Source organism: Cucurbita moschata, unplaced genomic scaffold (genome assembly GCF_002738365.1).
Source record: "Cucurbita moschata cultivar Rifu unplaced genomic scaffold, Cmos_1.0 Cmo_Scf00015, whole genome shotgun sequence".
Taxonomy (NCBI): Eukaryota; Viridiplantae; Streptophyta; class Magnoliopsida; order Cucurbitales; family Cucurbitaceae; genus Cucurbita; species Cucurbita moschata.
In genome coordinates this window covers 3,945,227-3,967,094 of record NW_019268531.1, presented here as the reverse complement: position 1 = coordinate 3,967,094, position 21,868 = coordinate 3,945,227, and the positions used below count along the sequence as shown (strand labels likewise).

General features: G+C 37.9%; 4 protein-coding genes across 7 annotated transcripts; all 4 read left to right on the top strand.

Annotated features, from left to right (window-relative positions):
* The first annotated feature begins 197 nt into the window (after positions 1-197).
* Positions 198-4,001, top strand: LOC111453316 (mucin-5AC). Of its 2 annotated transcripts, XM_023094372.1 has the most exons (6): positions 198-643; positions 962-1,067; positions 1,848-1,971; positions 2,360-3,280; positions 3,365-3,788; positions 3,905-4,001. In XM_023094372.1, exons 1-5 carry the CDS (start codon positions 469-471, stop codon positions 3,764-3,766), a joined length of 1,728 nt encoding a protein of 575 aa, XP_022950140.1. In that variant the 5' UTR covers positions 198-468; the 3' UTR covers positions 3,767-3,788; positions 3,905-4,001. The 2 variants fall into 2 exon arrangements, with proteins under 2 accessions (XP_022950140.1, XP_022950139.1); XM_023094371.1 differs by having other exon boundaries at positions 3,365-4,001.
* Positions 4,002-8,895: 4,894 nt separating this feature from the next.
* On the top strand, positions 8,896-12,839 carry LOC111453315 (probable inactive receptor kinase At5g58300). Of its 2 annotated transcripts, none has more exons than XM_023094369.1 (3): positions 8,896-9,233; positions 10,544-11,855; positions 11,957-12,839. In XM_023094369.1, exons 2-3 carry the CDS (start codon positions 10,613-10,615, stop codon positions 12,622-12,624), a joined length of 1,911 nt encoding a protein of 636 aa, XP_022950137.1. In that variant the 5' UTR covers positions 8,896-9,233; positions 10,544-10,612; the 3' UTR covers positions 12,625-12,839. The 2 variants fall into 2 exon arrangements, with proteins under 2 accessions (XP_022950137.1, XP_022950138.1); XM_023094370.1 differs by lacking the exon at positions 8,896-9,233 and adding an exon at positions 9,234-9,341.
* Positions 12,840-13,425: 586 nt separating this feature from the next.
* LOC111453318 (ubiquitin-conjugating enzyme E2 28-like) lies at positions 13,426-16,457 on the top strand. The gene is made up of 5 exons (XM_023094374.1): positions 13,426-13,649; positions 13,777-13,849; positions 14,525-14,652; positions 14,775-14,879; positions 16,051-16,457. The coding sequence occupies exons 2-5, from the start codon at positions 13,780-13,782 to the stop codon at positions 16,192-16,194; spliced, it is 447 nt and encodes a 148-aa protein (XP_022950142.1). The 5' UTR covers positions 13,426-13,649; positions 13,777-13,779; the 3' UTR covers positions 16,195-16,457.
* A 1,418-nt stretch (positions 16,458-17,875) lies between these two features.
* Positions 17,876-21,830, top strand: LOC111453320 (thioredoxin H-type-like). 2 transcript variants are annotated; one of them, XM_023094376.1, is made up of 5 exons: positions 17,876-18,081; positions 18,594-18,668; positions 19,667-19,789; positions 20,094-20,216; positions 21,501-21,830. In XM_023094376.1, the coding sequence occupies exons 2-5, from the start codon at positions 18,648-18,650 to the stop codon at positions 21,651-21,653; spliced, it is 420 nt and encodes a 139-aa protein (XP_022950144.1). In that variant the 5' UTR covers positions 17,876-18,081; positions 18,594-18,647; the 3' UTR covers positions 21,654-21,830. The 2 variants fall into 2 exon arrangements, with proteins under 2 accessions (XP_022950144.1, XP_022950143.1); XM_023094375.1 differs by having other exon boundaries at positions 17,876-18,197.
* The last annotated feature ends 38 nt before the right edge of the window (positions 21,831-21,868 follow it).

Below are 21,868 nucleotides of genomic sequence, written 5' to 3'. Positions count from 1 at the left end.
AAAAAAAAAAAAAAAAAAAAAAAAAAAAAAAAAAAAAAAAAAAAAAAAAAAAAAAAAAAAAAGTGTATTTTATGCACGTCACGAATACACATCTTAGATCTGAACCAGTTGTAAATATAAATTTTATATAGAAATAAAAAAAAGAATTATATATAAATTATAAATAAATAAATAAATAGAAAAAAAATAAACTTCACTCCATTGTACTATTCAGATCAAGCCTCGGCCAAAACCGCCGTTACCAAAACCAAATATGGATCTGAACGCTGACTCCGTCTCTCTGACTCTGACTCCTCCGTCTCTCTCTCTCTCTTTCCTTGTGACATATAGAAAGTTCTGCGACTGATTTCCTCCATTTGCATTTACTCATCTTCTCTACCTTCATTACCATTAGCATCTCCTTCGATTTCTCTCTCTACGGATACCTATATGTCGTTTTTCTGATCGGAGCTTCGAATCGTCGCCGTCATGAACCGGAACTGGAGGGAGTCTCTTTCTGGTGGACGGAATGCTCCTCTGTTGTCGCAGCACCGTCGTGGTCATAGCTTCACTGGAATCTCCAGGGATTCCGATGAGAATCTGGATCTCTTCTCTAAGAATCGACGGAGTCTCTCTGTTGCTGCTTCTGATGGCTCCACTGATGGTAAGGATCCTTTCTGATTAACGGATTTGTGTGGATTGATGTAATGTTGCTGGATGTGAGTTTTTTTTTTTCGTTTTTTTGTTGTTGCGTTTGGCCGTTGAATGAGGTTTTTGAAGTCTGTAGTGACCTGATTTGGAGGCTGTTGTAGTTCTGAATCTTATGGTTTTTGACTCAATGGACGGATTAAACTGTGTGTTGTTGTGAATTTGGGATCCTTTTGTTGTTCTGCTTGGATCGTTCTTGATTAGTGTTGTTCTGCTTGTTTGTTGCTCGGCGCGACTGTGGTTGTTAAGTTGTTTGATCTGATTTTGATGTCAGCGACGGTGAAATTGGGGAGGCTTTCAGTTGGATCGGTGAAATTGGCTAAGAGTGGGATCGACGATCTGCTGTCATCGACTGAGGGAGGAAAACACGATTATGACTGGTAACTTATTTGGCAAATTAGTAACGGCTTCAATGATTTCTATGTTTTTTTCTTGCTTGGAACTTACTGCTTTTGACGCTCTCTTTCATCAATTATCAATGTAGTAGTCTCGAAACTATCTAAGATTTCATCTATAACCAAGGTATTTTGTAGGATTATCAATTATGGAGATGGTGAAGAAGTTGAAAAAAATGTCAGAGTCTAGAAATGCTATGTATTTACTTGATCTATTTATGTGATCGTGAGCGGGGGGCCCTTTTGTGTAATCCTTAAACTTTAAAGTATCTCTTTAAGAGTGATAATGACACAGAAGTAGAACATATATTGTAATTAGAAAGTTGCAAGTACATGTCAATGACTTGTCAAAAATATGAATACTGATGGTTGATGAGGGGTTATGTGAAGTAGATTCCAGCCAGCTATCCTGATCTTACTTTTAACAGGTAGTTCTTCCGTTTATTCTATCCTATTCATTGGTATTTATCATTGATACGGGAAAATTTTTGTACTTTCTTTTGTCTTGGTGTATGGTCTGAACGAGTTGCACATACTCCTAGTACATGTTCTTTGACGATGAGGGCATCCCCGAAGGGCGGGCGATTTGGTGATATTTCTGATTGGCTGAGTGTTTGTAATAAGCGTGAACCTCTTTCTTTTCTATGGAAAAAAAGGGGTAGATCTTGATTGATGTTTGAAACTTCTAAGCTCGAGCTTTACCTGAGTGTGATGCACAATGTGTTCCGAAGCATGATTCTTCTCTGGTTAACCTTTGTGCTACAGGCTTCTCACACCACCTGGTACTCCTCTTTTCCCTTCATCCTCTGAAAGTGAAGTTCAATCCACTGTAGCAGCGCCAAGAAACAGCAGCTTAGTCAGGTCATCTTCGACAACAAAAGCTTCAAGGGTATGATTCTGCCTTCTTTACTACCTACGATCTTCCTGAGTTGCATATGATCAAGTATCTTCGTGAGATCCCACGTTGGTTGGGGAGGAGAACGAAACATCCTTTATAAGGGTGTGGAAACCTCTCCCTAGCAGACGCGTTTTATAAACCTTAAGGGGAATCCCGAAAGGAAAAGCCTAAAGAGTATAATATCGGCTAGCAGTGGGCTTGGGCGGTTACAGTTTTTTTCCTTCTATGTTGTGTGCTTCTTCGTTCATGACATTGTGTAACTCAAAAGTACTTGTTAGTGTTACTATTCAAAAGCATTTCTCAAATGAGGTGATTCTTGATCCCTCTTTAGTTGAATGATCTAGGGTGTTAGTAATTGCTTTCCCCATATCTGTTTCAGCTTTCAGTTTCACAACCAGAGAGTAACAATCCTTCAAGGTCAGCTAGGAGCAGTTCTGTGTCTCGGTCCTCTGTCTCCACTCCCCAGTATAGTAGCTATTCCTCCAATAGGTCTTCATCAATTCTTAACACAAGCTCAGCTTCAGTTTCCTCTTACATAAGGCCTGCCTCCCCAAGTACACGCAGTGCATCTACTGCAAGACCTTCTACTCCATCTTCACGCTCGACACCATCGAGGTCCTCGACCCCTTCAAGAGCCCGTCCATCCCCCACCAGCTCCTCCATTGACAAACCAAGGCAACTACAAAGTTCAAGGCCATCCACTCCTAATTCTAGGCCTCAAATTCCTGCAAATTTGAGTTCTCCTGCAGCTCGGTCCAATTCCCGTCCATCTACTCCTACTCGACGAAATTCCGCTCCTTCACTCTCTTCTGTTGTCAGCACTCCATCTTCTACATCACGTGTTCTATCAACGAATGGACGCAGTTCGACATCTACATCTCGACCGAGTTCCCCTAGTCCTCGGGTCCGGGCTGCACCTCAGCCAATTGTCCTCCCTGATTTTCCTCTTGATACTCCTCCAAATCTCAGAACAACATTGCCCGACAGGCCAATTTCTGCTGGTAGATCCCGCCCAACTCCTACATCAGTTAGAGGGAGTCCAGAGACTACACCGACTGTTACCATGCCTAGAAGAGCATCATCACCAACTGTCTCAAGGGGAAGACTAACCGACGCTCCTGGAAGGGGCCGGGTGAATACCAATGGACACCTTAGTGACAGTCCTGAAACTAGGAGACTTTCAAGTTCTTCTGATTTGGGCGGAAGGAGACCTGTGAAGCCTTCTACAACTACAGCAGAAAGCAACGGATTTGGGAGGTCTATTTCAAAGAAATCACTTGATGTGGCCATCAGAAATATGGTATGCTTCATCTTTTTCGTGCAGTTGGTTATATGTTATCTTTTGTAATGAATTTCAACAATCCAATCTGCTTGTATGGTGCAGGATATAAGAAATAGCCCTGGGAATGTGCGCTCAGGTTCAGGCAGTACTCTATTTCCACACAGCATCCGAGCAGCAGCCAGTCCCAAAACTCAGTCCATTGCTTCGAGTAACCCCGAAGCTATCGATACCGACTTCCAAATGAGCATTAACAACAACATGGAGAGAGGAAACCATTTTCACAGACACTCTGCAACAATGGGAACCGAAGGAGGAGAAAATGGAAGATTTTGTGCAAGCTTGAATCATTTGGACATCTATGAAAGCTCCCGTTATGATGCAATATTGCTGAAAGAGGACTTGAAAAACACGAATTGGCTGCACAGTGCCGATGATAAAACGGATTTGGGTTCCATTTTGGATAATGGATTTGAAGCTCTGCCTGAGCCTTTTGGCCTCTTATAACATCTAAGATGATGATGATGGGGTTTGTATTGTATTTTTCTTTATTTTCTTTTCTATTTAATTATCATCATCATTATTATTTTTGGCATCATTTTGGGTCTGAAATATGAAAATGATGGAATCTGCCCAATTGTGCAGTGAAACCTCAAAGGAGAGAAGATAAAAATATGGAGATTTGTATGTGATTTCTGAAGATAAATTAGTTTATTCTCTTAGGAGGCTCTGTTATCTGCAATCTGAAGTATTTTTTGTGCATCCCAAACAATTTGGTTTGGGATAAAGTGGCATGTCATTCTGTCTTCAGAAAATTTGTGTTTCAACTTTTATATGGGGTAAATTTTTTTTTTTTTTTTGGTTTAAAAACAGGTTACTTCCTGTAATTTCGTTAAATTAACAATTTAGTCCTTAAATTTTTAGTACGTTGATTTTGATTGAATTAAATTATTAAAAAAAATTAACAATTTTATTTTTTGTTTATTAAGGACTCTACTACAAACAATATGTTTTAAATTTTAGGCTTTATGTTTATTTAAACATATAAGAAATTAACTAATGATACGTGTTTTTTTTTTTTTAAATAACATTAAATTACAGCTAAATATAAACAAAATCAACGTTAGAATTTTTTTTTTTAATGTTTTCCAGGAATTAATTTCAAAAGAAAAAAAAATTCATTTTTTACACAAACCACTATTTTCTTGCGATGCATCTGAGTGAGGACAAAATATGCTCGAAGGACTCGTGTTGATACATAGAAATAGTTTTTTAGAAGAACTCTTGTTGGTCGGTAGAGATAACCTTCACTCTTAAGAAGCGAGAAGTAGGATACGGGACCATGTCCTAAAAGAAGCAAGAGAATGTCAGAGTCTATCATGTGTTGAATCAGAACGTAGAACGTTCAAAGGTATGAAAGGTAAGAAACCATAAAGCTTGGATGTTCAAAGCCCATATTTATCATTAAATCCCTTGAAACAAACAGGTCATAAAGAGAAAGGCCAACCCAAAGCCATCTCTTTTGTATGTTTTATTTTATATTTATTTTGCCTTTTAAAAATTTCTAATTTTATGAAAATTATTAATATTTTATTTCAAAAATACTCTTAAAATTTTAATAGCTTTATTAATACCTTTTAATTTTTTTTTAAGCCGTTCAAAAATATTTTTATTGTTTATTCGAAAAAGTAACTAACTTTGGTATTAGAAAATACAATCATATGCAATTATGATGAGACCTTTCATTTTATAAAACACCATGACTTTGGTCTCTAATTTTCAGTCTAAGGCGAATTAGATGTACAATACTTCTCTACACACGACTCACACATGCGTACATGAGACCCTCAGATGGGTTCGTATAGGTACCTTTGGACCTAGCTTCAGGCTAGCTTACACTCATGTTGCCAGAAAGTCGTGGAGAGAAATGAGCGCACATAATATCATGGTGTACATAATATTGTAGTGTATGCACCTATTACTAATGATAATGAAAAGTATCTCGATGCACGTGACATACAAAATGCATGAGATCCTCTTACCTTAAAATTGTGGCATATAAGAATGATATAAGTCATACCTCTGTTCTTTTCGTAAACATAATTTTCATGAATAACATTCGTAGCTTAACAGTATCACATAAACTTGGAGTGAACATGCTAGCATAATGTCTGTAACATAACATACAGAGGTTTCATGCATCATGTAACATTGAATTCACACCACGATTCATAACATAACATAATTGTCTCATGGTATAACTTATATCATAGTATAAACATAATATAATACACGTCAGACAATCACAAAATACGACATTTATAAGGGCCACAGGACACACACCGTTCATACGACATAACATTCATCCACAACCAAGCCAATAGTACAACCACTTTACTTAGTTGATTTGAGTAGCTATACTGACCTTAAACACCTCGAAAGGTGTAAAAAGCGACTACATATCAAACCCAAGTCGGATCAGTCGAATTGGAACTATAAAAGAATGTATTCTACTACTGACTCCAAACCACCAATAAGATGAAACAGAGCAATTATTATGATCATTGTAACTCATAGGATGAGAAATAGGTCCCTTATTTTTGGTAGGAATAGTTCCAACCTTTGTAGTCACTCGGTAGAGTGAGTCTACTTAGCGAACTGGCAGAACGCAGAGATCGATTATTCCATATGAATCTCAAGAGTGGATGGTTGACCGCCGCCCCCTTGTCCAGGGAGAGCCTTGCTATCGTAACCTTTTCTTATGTGAAAAAGAGTGACTCACCCTTTTTTGTTCGATCAGAAATTGGTCCAAACAACAAGAGTGGACTTTCTTAAATCCGTTGTTCCTCAGTAACTCAATAGTAAAGCGATCAGCGGTGGAATACGAGTATAAATGAAGATTCATTTAAATTAAGTAAAAAATTAATAAGAAAATATGTTAGGTCAACCACTTCCACCTCGTTTAAGACAATAAATAAAACAAATGTACAAACAAATATCACCATTTTTGTCACTAAACATTATTAATTATTATTTATTTATTTATTATTTTTTGTCTTTTAAAACTTTTTAAATAAATTAGCATTGGTTGGTGAGCTTTCATTGAAAATGGAATATATTTCCTAATTTTTATTTTATTTTCTGAATTTATTTTAATTAAATAATTAGTAAAAAAATAAATTATCATTAATATATTAAATTTAATTAATCCCAACCAATAATTTTGGTCCCCCACCAAAAACATTGGGCATCCAATGCCCTATTAAACAATAATGGTTGTGAATTTAATTATTTTAAGAATCTAATTTTGTTTCCTCCACTTTTATTATATATTTATTAAAATAAAGTCTTACCTTAAAAAAAATATATAAATAATTTCAAACGGTAATATAATTTATGGAAAATAATTATTAATAAAAAAAACATACATTTGGTTGGTATTCCTTATTTAATTATTATGCATTGAATATTATAATTAAAAATGCTATGCCTAGCACTACCCTCGCTACAACATTATTGTGCTTCTAAATTAATTTTTTATTTTATTTATTTTTTCGGATTCCAAATAGAAATTAAATATTTTATTTATTTATTCACGTTGAAGCGTTAAAAAAATTCGATGACCTGAACCCGGTCAATTTACAATCAAAATCATGGAGCTGAGTTTAAAAAATGTTTAAACTCGAACCCATTCAACCCACGAACACTTCTATAAAATTATTTTGTTAAAAGAAAAAAGGAATTATGGTCAAATTTATTATAAAATATATTTATTTTTTATTTTATATGGAAAAAAAACATTCCATTAAAGAGATAATTCTATTTTATTAACATGAAAGAATATTCTTTTTTTTTTCTTTAAAATATTATTAGTATCTTTCAAATATCTAATTTTAAATCTTAAAATAATCTTGGTTGATTGTTTATTATTTTAAATTATTATTTGTTTTTTTTATTATTTAATAAATATCGATAAAAAAATAACTCTAAATAACCTGATTTAATATTTATTAAATATAGAAACTCGTTTTTTTTTTTATTTCAATAACATATGAACGTTGAGAGTTTTAAAAGCTCAAATCTCTTGATCGATAATAAATCAACCTATACTCATATTGACGTTTTAATTTTAAATTCGTAATAAAAATAAAAAAAGAATTATAGTCTTTTTAAAATTATTTTATTTTACATGTTGATCTTGAGCGTAAATACAATAAAAGTTTAAAATAAAATAAAATAAAGATAATAAAGTACAATAATTTATTATTATTATTATTATTATTTGTATTTTTATGAGAACAACTCACCAAAAGCTTGGAAATTTTTGTCGGTTGAATTAATATATATATAAATCATTTATAATTTTTTATAAATAAAATAAAATAAAATAAAACAAATAAATCTTATAAAGCCATAGATTTTGAAAATGGCTTTCAACCACCACCTTTCTATTATTATTATGAATATTCAATTCTTACCCAATTGAAATGTGAATTAAAAAGGTTGATATTTATCTATTTATTTTTTTTATTTTAATTTATATATATATATATATATTAAGATAATGATTTCTATTGGGTAAAAAATATATATATTTGAATTTTAATAACCTTTATAAAGAAAATAATGAGAATAAAAAAAATTAAAATGTTTATAAACTAAATTTAAAAAGTAAAATAAAAATAAAATAATAATAAATTTTGTTGTCATTCCTACTAATAGAGGGAAAGCTTTCAAAGATGTTCGGAAATAATTATGAATTATGAGACGTTATGTAATATTTTTTTCCATTCTTTTTATTATTAGTTTGTTGTCATTCTCTTTCTTACCGACCTAGTATGATAGGCATCGATTTTTTTTAGTTTAAGAGTGAAAATTAAACTATGTATATTTGAAATGATAACAAGTGTCTTATTCACTAAACTATGTTCAAATTGGTAATTTAGGTGTTTTTTTTTTGTGAGTGTGTATAAAACATACTGTACTCGTTTGTAACGGTTCATTTTGGCCTGTTACATATCTTCGTCACCGTAGAGAGATTTTCACACCCTTATAAGGAATGTTTTGTTCCTTTCTCTAAACGATATGAAACCTCACAATTCACCCCTTGGGGACCAGCGTCCTCGTTGGCACACCGGTCGAAGTCGAGCTCTAATACCATTAAACAGTTGAAGCCCACTACTAGTAGATATTGAGTTGAACCCCACCACTAGTAGATATTGTTCGCTTTGGCCCTTTACATATCATTGTCAACCTCATTGTCAGTAGATGTTGTCTACTTTGACTTGTTACATATCTCTGTCAACCTCATGGTTTTAAAATCCATCTTCTATGGAGAGGGTCTATCCCTACTCCGATCAGTGCCTCACATTGTCTAGTGATTGACTGCTTTGGCCTGTTACGTATCGCCACTAACCTAAAAAACGCCTCTTCCAAAGAGAGGTTTCTATATAGTTATAAAGAATGTTTCGTTCTCTTTTTCAACTTCACGTGAATTAAAAATATATGTAAAAATTTTCTTCCCCACTCCAAATTAATTCATATAAAATAAAAAAATAAAAATAAAAAAACCCAAAAGAAAATAAAAAGAAATTAATTTCTTTTGCCTTTTGGGGTTTTGGGGTATGCTAAAAAAATTGGCCGAGAGATTCCAATACGAAGAAAAGAAAACCGATTCAGGGCGGCGACTCAGGTGAGGGAAATGCGGTGGCGAAACAGAACAGGCGGTGGCAGCGGCGGTGGTGGCTTCACGGTGAAGCTTGAGCTCAACGGTTGGGTAGAAGAGAATCTGAAGACCTCAAAAAGGGGAAAAAGAAAAGAAAGAAAAATTAAAAGAGGGAATTTAAAGAAGAAAGAGAAGGAAAGGTATTAACAATGGAACCAAACCCCAACCACCGTGGCTCACTCAGTAGGTGTCTGACTTTAATTTACTTTCTTACGATCGCGTCTTCTTCTTCAAGCAATGCCGTTAAAGGTCCGGCTTCTCTCGCTATCTCTCTCTTTATCTATTTCTTTGTTCTTATTTCCACTCAATTTGGCTGCTCTACAATGCTCTTGTTCAATGCTGTTCATCATCTTCTAGGTTTCCTCTCTCTCTATGTCTCTTCCCCTTGTCTGCTTGTTGGATTTTGTGTTTTCTAATGTAGATTGGCTTGTTTATGTGGTTTTCTAATTGGGTTTTCAGATCTATGAAATGGGTTTTGGAGTATTTGAGGTAATGCTTTCTGTAGTGACTGAAAATGAGTGAAAGATTAATGGATTGTTTGGGTTTTTTGGTTCTTCCATGCCTGAATTTTATGTTGTTTTGGAAAAAGGGTAATGTAACGACCTAGATTTCTACTTATCTTGAGTTGCTACTGTCGTCATAACGTAATCATTTTCATGTTTTCGAGCTCATGGCAGTGTTTTGAGTTGAAGTTGTAAGTGTCTAATTCTATGTGAGTATAGATGATGATGAGGGTAGTAACTTTGGGTAAGTAGAGTTGCTACCGTCGTCATAACGTAATCATTTCCATGTTTTCGAACACGTAGGTCTATAAGATGAAGTTTACGTTTTATGTTGAAGTTATAAGTGTCTAATTCTGCATATGAGTATAAATGATGATGAGGGTAGTGGCTCGGGGTAAGTAGAAATCTAGAGTCGTTCGTCTTCTTCTCCATTTAGCTATGTCTTAGAGTTATTGTTTTCGTTTTCTTGTCTTCGTTCCCATTTCACATTTTTAGTTTGAACTTTCAGGATTGTTTTGATTTTAGGATGATGTGTAAGATCCCACATCGGTTGGAGAGGACATTCTTTATAAGGGTGTGAAAACCTCTCCCTAGTAGACACGTTTTAAAAACCTTAAGGGAAAACCTGAAAAGGAAAGACCAAAGAGGACAATATCTGCTAACGGTGGGCTTGGGCCATTACAAATGGTATTAAAGCCAGACACTGGGCGATGTGTCGGCGAGGAGATTGAGCTCTGAAGGGGGTGGATTGTATGATCCCACATCGGTTGGGGAGGAGAACGAAACATTCTTTATAAGGGTGTGGAAACCTCTCCCTAGCAAACACGTTTTAAAAACCTCGAGGGGAAGCCCGAAAGCGAAAGCTCAAAAAGGACAATATCGGCTAGACGTGGGCTTGGGCTGTTATTGTTTTGATCACATATTTGTTATATATAACCATGCTTGTGATAGAACGTTGCTTCTTTTTCTTTGCATCTAGACGATTCCGCTGATTCCGATCGTTTTCGGGTTTGAAATTGATAGCAAAAATTCCTGATAATGGTTATTACTCTGCAGGGAATAGAACTTGTTGAGGTTACCCCCAGATTTCTTGCTACCACAATAGGCTTCCATTAGAAATCCTCCATGAGGCTACATTCCCTTTTTGCACCATTTTTACTCTTACTTTCCTTCATTGAGGCTGATCTAAACTCAGACAAGCAAGCTCTTCTCGAGTTTATTTCGACCGTTCCCCACGGTCGAAAAATCAACTGGGATCCCTCTACCCCCGTCTGCACGGCTTGGGTTGGCATCACGTGCACTTCCAACCTCTCTAATGTGCTTGCTCTCAGGCTGCCTGCTGTTGGACTGTTTGGTCCGATACCCGCCAATACACTTGGAAAGTTAGGCGCTCTTAGAACCTTGAGTCTTCGATCTAACAATCTTAATGGGAACGTTCCATCGGATGTGCTATCCCTTCCCTCCCTAAAGTTTATATATCTTCAACACAATAACTTTTCTGGTCAAATATCTTCTTCCCTGTCTCCTAGCCTTACCTTCCTCGATCTGTCGTTCAACTCTCTCACGGGAAGCATTCCGACATCGATACAAAATCTCACGCAGCTCACTAGCTTCAATGTTCAAAACAACTCCCTGACCGGATCCGTTCCTGATATCGGTCACCTAAAGCTTAAACTATTGAACGTGAGCTACAACCATCTTAGCGGTCGTATTCCCGCTTCACTGCAATCATTTCCTCCTTCTTCCTTTGAAGGGAACTCACTGCTATGTGGCTCACCTCTGAAAAATTGTTCACTTGGTGCTCCCTTACCTTCTCCATCTCCCACTTCTTCGACTCGGCCAAAGAACGAAAAGAGAATAAACATTGGAGCCATCGTTGCCATTGCCTTGGGTGGTTCTGCATTGCTCTTCCTCGTCACGATATTGATTGTCGTCTGTCGTATAAAGAAAAAGGATGGCGAAGTTAGTACCGTTGCTGCGAAAGGAAAGGGCAAAAGGAGTGAGCAACCAAAGGAGGATTTCGGAAGCGGGGTACAAGAGCCCGAGAAAAATAGGCTCGTGTTCTTTGAAGGGTGTTCGTATAACTTTGATCTCGAGGACCTGTTAAGGGCCTCCGCCGAAGTACTCGGAAAAGGGAGTTACGGGACTACTTACAAGGCGATCTTGGAGGATGGAATTACAGTGGTAGTAAAGAGGTTGAAGGAAGTGGTAGCTGGGAAGAAGGATTTTGATCAACAAATGGAGATTGTTGGGAGAATCGGTCAGCATCCGAACGTCGTGCCTCTCCGTGCCTATTACTACTCGAAAGACGAGAAGCTTTTAGTTTACGATCACGCCATTGCTGGAAGCTTTTCCTCATTACTCCATGGTATGCTCTATTGAATCTCTCATCCTATTTCTTGCTTTTATGGATCTTTTGCTTCTTCAAGATGAACCGAAAAATAATTCAGCTCGTGTCTCGTTACGCAGGAAGCCGAGATGGTGGAAGAGGGCCACCGGACTGGGAAACACGAGTGAAGGTTTCACTTGGGTGTGCCAAAGGCCTTGCACATATCCATTCATCAAGTGGGGGAAAATTGATCCATGGCAACATAAAGTCCTCTAACATCCTTCTTACACAAGACATGAATGGTTGTATTTCAGATTTTGGCTTGACTCCTTTGATGAACTCTCCAATCATTCCCACTAGAAGCGTAAGTTATCGTGCTCCAGAGGTGATCGAGACTCGAAAGTCAACTCAAAAGTCAGACATTTACAGTTTTGGGGTTGTTTTGCTCGAGATGTTGACTGGGAAAGCGCCATCCCAATCGCCTGGCCGTGACGATGTGATGGACCTTCCTAGATGGGTCCAATCTGTGGTTAGAGAAGAATGGACATCTGAGGTATTTGATGTAGAACTAATGAAGTATCAAAACATTGAAGAAGAGCTGGTTCAAATGCTCCAAATAGCAATGGCGTGTGTGTCACGAGTGCCAGATATGAGACCAACGATGGAGGAAGTTGTTAGGATGATCGAGGAAATCCGACCATCTGACTCGGGAACTCGACCATCATCAGAAGATAACAAGGACGGAGACGGGGATGGGGATGGGGATGGGGATGGGGATGGAGACGATGACTTGAATACTCCGACCTGACCTTGTAATCGTTCACAACGCATCCACTGTTCTCGAGAACCCGAAACCTTCATCTAACAGTAAGTTATTGTGTGTGTGATGCAATTTTTTTATATTTGGAGGGTCTTATTGTTTTGGGCTATGATTGGTTGTCTGTATTGTCTCTTGTAATAACCATTTCAAAGTTTTAATCATTAATTATCAAATTTGAGTCCTAGGTTTCCTGTTGAACATCATCATGTTACAAGGGTTGACTTAAAACTTCCCAACACAACAAAAACAGGTTGACTTTTTTACACAATGGGGTTGACTTTATTACATAAAGTTGCAAAAAAATAATTTTTTCAGAATATTATATTACAAATCTTCAACCGGACTTAACTTCATGACTCTTTAGAAGATATATAGATATGTCAAACATTTGGTTACGTCTGTGTTAGGATTTTGAAATACGTCTAATCTAAAAGTTTAGTCCAAATTTTGCTCAGATGGGTCGAGCTTAAAGACGTGACATTAGCTTAGCTTAGAGACATCAAAAAATTTTTGGGTCCAGACAATAGTGGATACGAAAAATAAATTATTCGTTCTTTCAAATAAAGGTTGCATTTTTAATAAATTTAGCGTTTTAGGGTTTGAAATGAACTAATGAATCATTACGAGGAGAACTCGATAACAAATTCATTGTAAAGACTAAAAATTTCTTATAACAAAAATTCCTAAACATGAATGTGAAGTAAAAAAAAAAAAAAAAAAAAAGAAGAGGAATGGATAAGATTAGAATGCGGTGATAAAAGAAATGGAGGATTTGGGATCGCTATAAATATTTAAAGTCTTCTTTCATTGCTTAGCGATTGGCAAAGTTCTTCGGTCTCTAAAGTTTGTCAAATTCCACAAAAAATCAGAGGGTAAAGAGACCGACGAACAAGCAGCGGTTTCTGGGGGCCGCCATCGATCTGATTCGGAGCTTATTTCCCTTTCCATAGTTCTTTCCCGCCGATCCTGATCTTCATCCCCTTGTCGATCGCAAACCCTTTTGTTTTCTCAAGGTATTTCTATCATTTCCATCCGATTTTGTTGGTTTTTTTTTGTTAATCGCATATCCCTTTGTTTGCTCTGTTCTTAGCTTGATGGATTCTTTGAATCATCTCGTTTTCTAATCGATTTTATGTGTAGATCATGGCTTCGAAGCGTATCTTGAAGGAACTGAAGGATTTACAGAAGGATCCGCCCACATCTTGCAGCGCTGGTATGGTTCTAAGCTTTGATCTCTTTATTTGATGATCTATATTGACTATTTTCTTCCGATTTTATTGCTTTTTGTTGTGTTGATGTAACTGCTGAAGCCCACCTATATCAGATATAGTTCTCTTTAGACTTTCCCTTTCACGCTTTCCCTCGAGGTTCTTAGAACGTGTATGCTAGCGAGAGGTTTGGAGGTTTCCACACCCTTATGAAGGGTGTTTCGTTCTCCTCCCCGAGCGATATGGGATCTCACAATCCACGTTTTAGGGCCCAGCGTCCTCGCTGATACTCGTTCTTTTCTCTAATCGATGTGGGACTCCACCAAATCCATCCCTTTCGGGGAACAACCTTCTCGTTGGCACATCATCTGGTGTTTGGCTCTGATACCATTTGTAACGGCTCAAGCCCACCGCTAGCAGATATTGTCCTCTTTGAGTTTTTCCTTTCAGACTTCCCCTCAAGGTTTTTAAAAAGCGTTTGCTACCCCCTTATGAAGGGTGTTTAATTCTCCTCCCCAAACGATGTCGGATCTCAAAGTTGATTTCAATGAAGGAAGGAATGAATGAATGAATTTGTTTAGATCCTGTCTTGATGTGAACATGTTTTTTCTTTCCTAGTTTTGAGCTTGGGATGTTTTGTTTTTTGTTCTTTTTTTGTTTGTCTTTGCTTTTGAGGATAGGTCCTGTAGCTGAAGACATGTTCCATTGGCAAGCAACCATTATGGGACCATCTGATAGTCCTTATTCAGGAGGTGTTTTTCTAGTCAATATTCATTTCCCTCCAGATTATCCTTTCAAGCCTCCAAAGGTGAATGATGTTTGTCTTCTGTTTGTTGCTTTTAATGATCTGTGTAATATGATTATATGTTTCTTGTCTTGTTTTCGAGTAAATAGGATCGCGAGGTTTAATGATTGTGTTTTGTTGTTCAGGTTGCTTTTAGGACCAAAGTGTTTCACCCAAATATCAATAGCAATGGAAGCATTTGTCTCGACATCCTTAAAGAACAGTGGAGCCCCGCGCTTACGATTTCTAAGGTTCGTTTGGCGTTTTCTTGAATTCACCCTTGGCTTTTCGTTTGGTTTCTAAATCTGGATTGAGATTGTGTTGTTTGCATAGACATAGCTGTTTAATGTCGTGTTTGAGATCTATATGCTTCTGCCATTAGTGAAGTTATGTGTATCATCGATGCATACTCGTCTGAAGTTCCCTATTCGTATGGCTTAAAATTCACGACCTCGGTTGTATGGCTTAAAATCGTCATCGGATGGACGGCGTATTTCAATTTGTTCTTTTCGTTTTCTTGGGTGTCTGTTGTTTGATCACATAAACAATATGAACATTTCTTTGAGCCATGGTTTCTCTATGGAATTGGGAGGTCTTTTTTTGTTTGTTGGTATGTTGGGTCTCTGAGTCCTACCCATTGCATTGTACTTATGGTCTACACCCTACTAATTCGAGCGAACCGTTGTTAACTTGTGTTTCTACCCCAATAAGCGTTAAGGAAGTAATTGTGTCGTTAACCGCTCAAGCCTATTGTTAGCAGATATTATGCTCTTTCTGCGCTTCCCCTCAAGGTTTTAAAACGCGTCTACTAGGGAGAGTCTTTCACATCTTTATAAGGAAGGTTTTGTTCCCCTCTCCAACCGATGTGAGATCTCACAATCCATCCCCTCGGGGGGGCCAGCGTGGACTCTGGCACACCGCCTAGTGTTTGGTTTTGATACCATTTGTAACAGCCCAAGCCAACCGCTATTAGATATTGTCTTCTGGGCTTCGCTTAAGGTTTTAAAATGAGTCTACTTGGGAGAGGCTTCCACACTCTTGTAAGAAATGTTTCGTTCCTCTCTTCAACCAATGTGAGATCTCACAATCCATCCCCTTAGGGGCCCAGCGTTCTCGTTGGCACACCGCTCGGTATCTGACTCTAATACCATTTGTAACAGCCCAGCCCACCGCTAGTAGATATTGTCCTCTTTAAGCTTCTTCTCAAGGCTTTAAAATGCGTCTATTAGGGAGAGATTTTCACACCGTTATATGGAATGCTACACGTAGAAGCCCTCATTCTACCCACAATTCTAATAAAGAATAAGTTATATACCTTCACTATAACCTTTTGATCATTCAACAAAACCCCATTTCAGCAACGAACTCGCATTCATATCGACTTCGAACCAAATTCTAAACCTAACGATGTTCATGAAACAGGTCCTGCTCTCCATATGCTCATTGCTGACCGATCCAAACCCAGACGACCCTCTTGTACCAGAGATTGCACACATGTACAAGACCGACCGAGCCAAGTATGAAGCGAGCGCACGGAGCTGGACTCAGAAGTACGCAATGGGTTGAGACGGTATCGTAGCTTGGTGTCGGTGATGGATGACGCTGGTGGCGGTATCTTCGGCCTGCCATCCTTCTGTATTTCGTGGTTTCTCCAGTTATTTGGGCTGTGTAGGTACTTAAAACCAAAGAAACAAACAAGTCTTGTGGTTTTCTTCTCTTTGCCACTGGAATTTATGAATGAAAGATTCAAGCACTTTGTCAAATTAACTGGATTCAACATTCCTCTTCGTTGGAATTTCATTCAAGCAGTTATTTATCCCTTACAACAATTATTGTCCAATTTTTTTCTCTTTACAATTTTTTTTTGGGATTTTCTGTACTACGGTACGTTCTTCGTTCGTCGTTCTTCGTTCTTGAGTTTGTTCGTTGTTGTTCGAGTTTGATTTTCATTTTGTCCTTAAAGTTTCTAATTATTACATTTATCATTGTATTTTGAGTTTAGTTATTTCATTTCGATCTAAAATTTAAAATTTTATGTTTTATTTCTTTTTAAATTAATTATTTAATTATCGTAAATTTTGAGTTTAGTCATATATTTTCTTGTGCACCGAAAGATGTGTTGTTTTGTTCTCGTTAGTTATAATAATAATCAATTGTGATTGAAAGGATCTAACGTCAATCTTAGAGCCGAGTATTAGTGAAAGAAAATTAAATTTTTTTAACATGAGTATAGCTCAATAACAGTATTTTTTTTTTGTTCTCTCTATAAAAAAAAATGTTATAAAATATATATTTACTAAAATTTTATGGTCTATCAAACTCCAAAGCTTATCAACTATTTCATGTCACCGTTGGTACTCGAGCTCTACCTGAAAAAAAAAATTATTATTATTATTATAGTACGAGTGAGTATATAAATGGTTGGATTAAACTTAAACGTTCTTTATTGCTAAGCCCATCAAGAACTATAACCAAGATTCTCAATCGTGTAATTTCGTTGATGTAATGTAGAGTCGAGTAATTGACATAACTAAATTTTACTGATGAATCTCCTGATCTGTGATTGCTCAACTCCTAATACAAGTTCGACATAACTTTTTATAGACACAAATCTAAAAGATTATGGGCTAAACTTTTAACATTATACGAACTTATTGGTCTTATTTTTCAGAAATCAGTCTTCTTTCCTCTTTCTAGTGCTTTCAAATCACGTTTTCCAGCCCCTACTCTTTCCCTTTCTGTCAAGCCGTTTTAGCCCTTCGAGGAGTCGAACCACCTATCTTCTCCTCAAGCTATACTAGCCCGACAACATTGATTCTCGACCATTCATTATTCTATGATCTCGACCATTCATTATCTTGCTATTCCCGATAATCGTCCCTTTGAGGGTTAAAAGAGAGGATCAATGCCTACTCTTTTCCAATCCAAACTAGCAGAATAGGTCTCGTCCAAGATGGAAAACTTCCTTTAGTGAGTGTGTCCGTTCAACCGAAACACTTGAAAATGCTGAAAACGATGCCACGAAAGAAAAACCCGTCCATTATTAATTGGGATCAGTACATTAACAACAATAATAACATTAAAAAGAATCATTTTTAGGTATGCACAAAACTATCACAAAACATAAACGACAACAATAATGTTTTATTTTTGTTTTATTTCTTTTAAAGAAAACAACAACCAAAGACATGACATGTTTTTTATATGAAATTTTAAAGTTTCCATTTTTACCGGACCCAACACACCCTTGGACCTTGAAGAAAGGTCAAATTTCAAAATCTAGGGCAAACTCCCTTTTTCGCCCATTTCGATTCCCAATTCAGAGAGAGAGAGATCCGTCAAAATTTTCAATTCGTCAAGCAATCCGATCGTCGTTGACCGACGTTGTCTTATCCCTCTCCGATTTGACCCTTTTTCCGACAGCTTCCCATTAAAATCAATATCCTGAAGAAGGTTCATCCACGAATCCCTGTTTGGTTTTTTTTTGTTTTCTCCACGATTTTTGGATGTCATCATCCCTCCACGGACTACTGAATTGACTCGAGGCTCCAATTCGGGGGTTCTTGAGGGTAATTTTTCTGTCTCTGTAATGGGATCCTCCTGCTCTACTCTTTTTTAATTGTTTTTCAGTGGTTTGTTTATGAATCTAATGAGATGGGTAGCTGTGTCCTTTTCAATTCTATTATGTTCATGATTCTGTTCTATTCCTTTCTGCTCCAATGCCCTTTTTCTTTTGAATGATCCAGTCATTGGCTCCTTATCTATTTGTTTGTTGGTTGATGAACTTTGCAGTTTGTGTCAACGTTCTTAACTTTTAAGGTTGTTTTAGCACTGTGATAAAAGTGGAGCTAGTCTTTGTTTGGTGTCTTTTTCCCAGAATTTATAACATGTCTGTGAATTAAATGTTATGTTTCCTTCCCTTGATAGCATATGGTTATACTGATATTTTCTTATCGTTATTTCAGGCTAACCTGTGGTACCTAGGACGCTTCGAACATCATACGCACTTGGACCGCCAAATGGGACTTTGTGCTAGTAAGGTAAGAGCCATTTGGAACATTTAATCTAGTAATGTTAGTAGGGGACTTTGTGGTGGTTTGTCGTGTTGGATTGATGTTTGTACCTGGAACTTTTTTTTTAATCAATTGTGATACCTAAATAGAATATTATGGATCAGGCTGAAGTTATGAGTTAGAACGTTGATGAGTAACGGGGGAATGAATTTGGCTAGAGCCTGGTTCTGTGGGGTTCAAAGGAGGACTAGATATGTGAGATCCCACATCGGTGGGAAAAGAGAACGAAACATTCTTTATAAGGGTGTGGAAACCTCTCCCTAGTAGACGTGTTTTAAAAACCTTAAGGGGAAGCTTGAAAGGGAAAGCCCAAAGAGGACACTATCTGCTAGCGGTGGGCTTGGGCTGTTACAAATGGTATCAAAGCTAGACATGGGGTGATGTGCAGTGAGGAGGTTGAGTCTTGAAGGGGGGTGGACACGAGACGGTGTGCCAACAAGGACTCTAGGCCTCGAAGGGGGTGGATTGGGGGGGTCCCACATCGATTGGAGAAGGGAACGAGTGCCAGTGAGGGCGCTGGGTCCTGAAGGGGGGTGGATTGTGAGATCCCGCATCGGTTGAGGAGGAGAACGAAACATTCTTTATAAGGGTATGGAAATCTCTCCTTAGCAGACGTGTTTTAAAAACCTTAAAGGAAAGTCCAAAGAAGACAATATCTGCTAGAGGTGGGCTTGGGCTGTGCTTGGCCAACAAATATTGTTGAAGATCGGTGCTTTATAATCATTAGCATTACACCCTAGAAGGGTACTATTCAACATTTTCTACAGTTATACACTGACTTCAGCAATGCCCCAAAACTTCGATTCTACCCGAGCGTTCGTCAGCTCCTCCTCGTAATTTTGTGTTGACGATCCTATAAAATAAAAACTACGAAAAAGGATCATTTCTGAGATTTCGGCGCACTGCCTGTTTTATGCTCGTTAACGTTCATCTAACTCGGAAGTTTTTGTGTTCCTTGTTTCTAGTCCGAAACCAAAGACGATGAGTCTGAGCATCATGTCGAGTTTGCCACCGGAAATGTGCAGCTCATCACAACCAAAGAAGCTTGGGAGCAAAAGATGGAAGAAGCTAATAAGGATGGCAAAATTGTAAGATTTTGATTAATTTATTGCCTTTGAGCACTGCTGTTGTTTCTGGATGTTATCTCGTAGATAAAATCAGGCCCGTTCGTGTTCGTGTTCGTGTTCGTGTTCGTGTTCGTTTCTTTAATTATCTGATAAAAACGGAACGACTCAGAGAGTATAATAGATAGTCTATTTTATGTCATGTCCTTATTTTGTTGCTCAGTTCTTTGCAAGGGGGATGGGCTTGATCCTCCCCTGCCTTTGGTAATGAAAATTCTCTTATCAAAACGGGTTTAATCCTTTCGTAATCGAGATTATGCATCGACAGGTGATAGCGAACTTCAGTGCATCGTGGTGTGGTCCGTGCAAGGTGGTTGCTCCATTCTACAGCGAATTGTCGGAGAAATACCCGTCGTTGATGTTCCTAGTAGTCGATGTTGATGAATTAACTGTGAGTAATGAAGTACAATATTATTTATGGAAGAATTTATTCAACTCTTTTTTCATTTTCTTTCTTGTTCTCGTATGGTGTTGTCAATCTGAAGATAGCTCAATTGGTAAGATACTAATTGTCATCAGCCCAGTAGATATGTGAGATCCCACATCGGTTGGAAAGTGGAACAAAACATTACTTATAAGGGTGTGGAAGCATCTCCCTAGTAGACACATTTAAAATCGTGGGGCTGACATTACTTATAAGGGTGTGGAAGCATCTCCCTAGTAGACACATTTAAAATCGTGAGACTGACGCAATACGTAACAGACCAAAGTAGACAATATTTGCTAACGGTGGGCTTGGGCTGTTACAAATGGTATCAAAGTCAGACACTGTGTAAGGACCCAAATTCACTGCTAGTAGATATTGTCCTCTTTCGGGCTTCCCCTCAAGGCTTTAAAACGCGTCTGCTAGAGGAAGGTTTCCATACCCTTATAAAGGGTGATTTGTTCTCCTCCCCAATCAATGTGGGACATCACAATGAATGTGGATCTGGGTCTTTACAAATGGTATCAGAGCCGGTCATCGGACGATTTGTCAGCCTTCTTGCTGTTCCCCGAAGGGGGTAGACACGAGGCGGTGTGCCAGTAAGGACGCTGGGTCCTAAAGGGGGTGGATTTGGTGGTAGTCCCACATCGATTGGAGAAAGGAATGAGTGTCAGCGAGGACGCTGGGTCCCAAAGGGGGGTGGATTATGTTGTCCCGCATTGGTTGGGGAGGAGAACAAATCACCCTTTATAAGGGTGTGGAAACCTTCCCCTAGCAAACGCGTTTTAAAGCCTTGAGGGAAAGCCGGAAAGGGAAAGCCCAAAGAGGACAATATCTACTAGCGGTGGATTTGGGTCGTTACACACTGGGCGGTGTGCCAGCGAGGACGTTGGGTCCCCAAAAGGGGTGGATTGTGAGATCCCACATCTGTTGGAGAGGGGAACGAAACATTTCTTATAAGGGTGTAGAAACATCTCCCTAGTAGACGTGTTTTAAAACTGTGAAGTGCGATACATAATGGTCCAAAGTGGACAATATCTACTAGCGGTGGGCTTGAGCTGTTACAATTGGTATTAGAGCCAGACACCGAGCTGTGTGCCAGCGAGCCAAGGAGGGTGGATTGTGAGACAAGGAGGGTGGATTGTGAGATGAAGCTTGTCTAATTCACTACCCCTCCGTTCACTTCATAATCAGCTATAGATTAAGCCTGTTTGGGCTACATTTCTCAGCATTTGCTTTGGTGTGTTGCAGGACTTCAGCACCACTTGGGATATCAAAGCTACTCCAACCTTTTTCTTCCTCAAAGAAGGACAGCAAATCGACAAGCTCGTCGGGGCGAATAAACCCGAACTAGAGCTGAAAGTCACTGCATTAGCGGATTCTCTTCCTCCCAATCAAGTATGACTTCTGGTAAATATGATTATGAACCCTGCAAGTATCTTCCCTGTATTGTGGATTTATGGTGTTTTTTCCCTTTGTATAATGCTACCCCCTCTTTTAAGTGTAGACATGTGAGGTTGGCTATGAGTTATATTTATTTTGAACTTATTGGAACTCTTGTAAAGCTTTAGGCTTTTAATTCTTCCCCTTTGCAAGAAAAAAAAAAAAAAAAAAAAAAA

Bases quoted from the DNA above. Each gene is read 5' to 3' on its own strand.
- LOC111453316 (XM_023094372.1), top strand. From the start codon at position 469: ATGAACCGGAACTGGAGGGAGTCTCTTTCTGGTGGACGGAATGCTCCT. The intron at 644-961 runs GTAAGGATCCTT...TTTTGATGTCAG, and splicing joins TTCTGATGGCTCCACTGATG to CGACGGTGAAATTGGGGAGG. The intron at 3,281-3,364 runs GTATGCTTCATC...TGTATGGTGCAG, and splicing joins ATGTGGCCATCAGAAATATG to GATATAAGAAATAGCCCTGG.
- LOC111453315 (XM_023094369.1), top strand. From the start codon at position 10,613: ATGAGGCTACATTCCCTTTTTGCACCATTTTTACTCTTACTTTCCTTC. The intron at 11,856-11,956 runs GTATGCTCTATT...CTCGTTACGCAG, and splicing joins CTTTTCCTCATTACTCCATG to GAAGCCGAGATGGTGGAAGA.
- LOC111453318 (XM_023094374.1), top strand. From the start codon at position 13,780: ATGGCTTCGAAGCGTATCTTGAAGGAACTGAAGGATTTACAGAAGGAT. The intron at 13,850-14,524 runs GTATGGTTCTAA...TTTTGAGGATAG, and splicing joins GCCCACATCTTGCAGCGCTG to GTCCTGTAGCTGAAGACATG. The intron at 14,880-16,050 runs GTTCGTTTGGCG...TTCATGAAACAG, and splicing joins CCGCGCTTACGATTTCTAAG to GTCCTGCTCTCCATATGCTC.
- LOC111453320 (XM_023094376.1), top strand. From the start codon at position 18,648: ATGGGACTTTGTGCTAGTAAG. The intron at 18,669-19,666 runs GTAAGAGCCATT...CCTTGTTTCTAG, and splicing joins TGGGACTTTGTGCTAGTAAG to TCCGAAACCAAAGACGATGA. The intron at 19,790-20,093 runs GTAAGATTTTGA...ATGCATCGACAG, and splicing joins CTAATAAGGATGGCAAAATT to GTGATAGCGAACTTCAGTGC.